The 2,298-nt window shown below is 41.8% G+C and overlaps 1 protein-coding gene across 1 annotated transcript; it reads left to right on the top strand.

Moving 5' to 3' along the window:
• Window positions 1-823: 823 nt before the first annotated feature.
• LOC102398379 (olfactory receptor 2G3-like) lies at window positions 824-1,798 on the top strand. Its single transcript, XM_006080642.3, has one exon. It carries the CDS (start codon window positions 824-826, stop codon window positions 1,796-1,798), a length of 975 nt encoding a protein of 324 aa, XP_006080704.3.
• Window positions 1,799-2,298: the final 500 nt, after the last annotated feature.

Raw genomic sequence — 2,298 nt, 5'->3', positions numbered from 1 at the left:
AGTTGTGAAGCTGGGAGAACTGGCGATTAGTGTGATCCATCACTGGTTTGTGATTGTGTGTACACTCTGTTCTTAGGGTATCAGAGTGTCTAATCACTAGAAAGCTGCATCAAGGTGATACAGAAGATACACAGGCTGCAGTTCTGGCTTTTACTTTAAGGTTAGCGGGTAGCACATAAAGCAAAGCCCTTTATTACTTTTTACTTGAGTGCTACAACATGCTACTGCTAGATGCAGAACACAGAAATAATTAGATCTATTTGAAGAGAGAAGCATAAGTAAGGTTTTGAAGAATGGGTATAATTTGGAAAGGTTGCATGTGTGCCTGCTCAGTCACTTTAGTCCTGTCTGACTCTTTGCAACCCTCTAGACTGTACCCCATCATCCTCCTCTGTCCATGGGATTCTCCAGGCAAGCATATTGGCATAGGTTGCTGTTCCAGGGGATCTTCCCGACCCAGAGATCAAACATGTGTCTCCTGTGTCTTCTGCATTGCTGGCAGATTCTTTAGCACTGAGCCCCCAAGGAAGCCTTGAAAAGATTATGAACAGCTAAAAGCATGCACCCTTAGAGAAAAGACAAGAATATCTATTTCATGTCATCAGTATTTGAGTTTGACTGTTCTCTTGGAATATTTCCTTGGAAAGCAGAAGAAATGCTTTCCACTTGTAATACAACTCAGATACTCAAGATATATCATCAGACCAAGACTTCTCCTTGCTGTCTTACTTACGTCCTAAATTTCCAACATTGTGATCTAGAAGGTATTTGATTTCTTCTTCAGGTGAGTGCATGGTTCTATGAAAGAGAGGTGGCCTCAAAAATGAATATGATAACAACAAACTTCACTGTGACCGAATTTGTGTTCCTGGGGCTCTCATCACAGCCAAAGATGCAGCTCATTCTTTTTATTATGTTCTTGTTCTTCTATGTATTAACCGTGGTGGGGAATATTATTATTATCACTATCATCCAGATAGAAACACATCTCCAAACTCCAATGTACTTCTTCCTCACTAATTTATCCTTTCTGGATATCTGCTACACATCCACTGACGTCCCACAAATGCTGTCCAACATGGTGGGCAGAAAGAAGACCATCCCATTTCCGAGATGTGCTACTCAGAAGTACTTCTCCCTCTCCTTGGGAATGACTGAATGCGTTCTCCTTGGAGTCATGGCTTACGACAGATATGTGGCCTTCTGCCATCCTCTTTACTACACAGTCATTATGAACCAAAGGACCTGTGTCCAGTTAGCAGGCATTTCTTGGGCCAGTAGTTTCCTGAATTCCATGGTCATCAACATCTTCACCTTGAGCTTACCCTACTGTGGACCCAATGTCTTGGATCACTTCTTGTGTGAGGTTCCTTCCATCCTGAGGTTGGCTTGCACTGACATATCATTTACCAAGATGGTTGTTTTCTTCTTCACTATCGTCATTGTCTTCATTCCTTTTCTCCTCATTGTTGTTTCCTACGCCCAAATCCTTCTGACAGTTCTCAGGATGCAGTCAGCCTCTGGAAGGCACAAGGCTCTGTCCACCTGTGCTTCCCATCTGACAGTGGTGGCCTTATTCTATGGAACTGGTATCTTCATGTACATAAGACCTCAGTCAAAGACCTCCAGGGCTGGGGGCAAGATCATCGTGGTGTTCTACACTGTGATCACACCCATGCTCAACCTCTTGATCTACAGCCTAAGGAACCAAGATGTAAAAGGGACTCTAAGAAGAGCTCTGGCAAAACAGAGGACCTCAAGAGCTCTCAATGGGACACAATGTCAACTGTTATTATAAGATGATTGACTGCTGAATATGAAGTGATGGACTGTAAAGTAGCTCTGAAGGTCAGTATCTGCCCTGCCAACTCATAAAAGGCACATCATTCCAGCTGCAAACTCAACAAACATCATGACTCCCCCAAGGACAAACCACAGCTTTCATGTGTTAAAGCAATACCCTTTATCAAGTGACTACTCTTTTCTTACTCCCAGAAAACACTTGCTTCTCTAAAATCATACACTCTCTGTAAGTGATTTCTTTAAATCATATCAATAAGGTGAATTATCTTAACTTTTGCTACCTTAACTATACATAAAGTATGTAAAGGGCCCTGATAGAATAATTCTCAAATTTTAACTCTGATGCAGAACTTCAGATAAGGGTTTTTGGATGCCACATTTCACATCTATCTTAATTTTTTAGTTCCTAAGGAACCAAGAACCTGCAGGTACTTTGTGGCTTAGACCTTATTTTGACCCCATTACACACAGCCCACTTTGAAATGAATCTATCAA

Source organism: Bubalus bubalis, chromosome 16, assembly GCF_019923935.1.
Source record: "Bubalus bubalis isolate 160015118507 breed Murrah chromosome 16, NDDB_SH_1, whole genome shotgun sequence".
Classification (NCBI taxonomy): Eukaryota; Metazoa; Chordata; class Mammalia; order Artiodactyla; family Bovidae; genus Bubalus; species Bubalus bubalis.
This window is presented reverse-complemented; position numbering and strand designations above follow the sequence as displayed.

What these genes read in the sequence shown, in the direction of transcription:
- LOC102398379 (XM_006080642.3), top strand. Translation starts at nt 824, where the DNA reads ATGAATATGATAACAACAAACTTCACTGTGACCGAATTTGTGTTCCTG.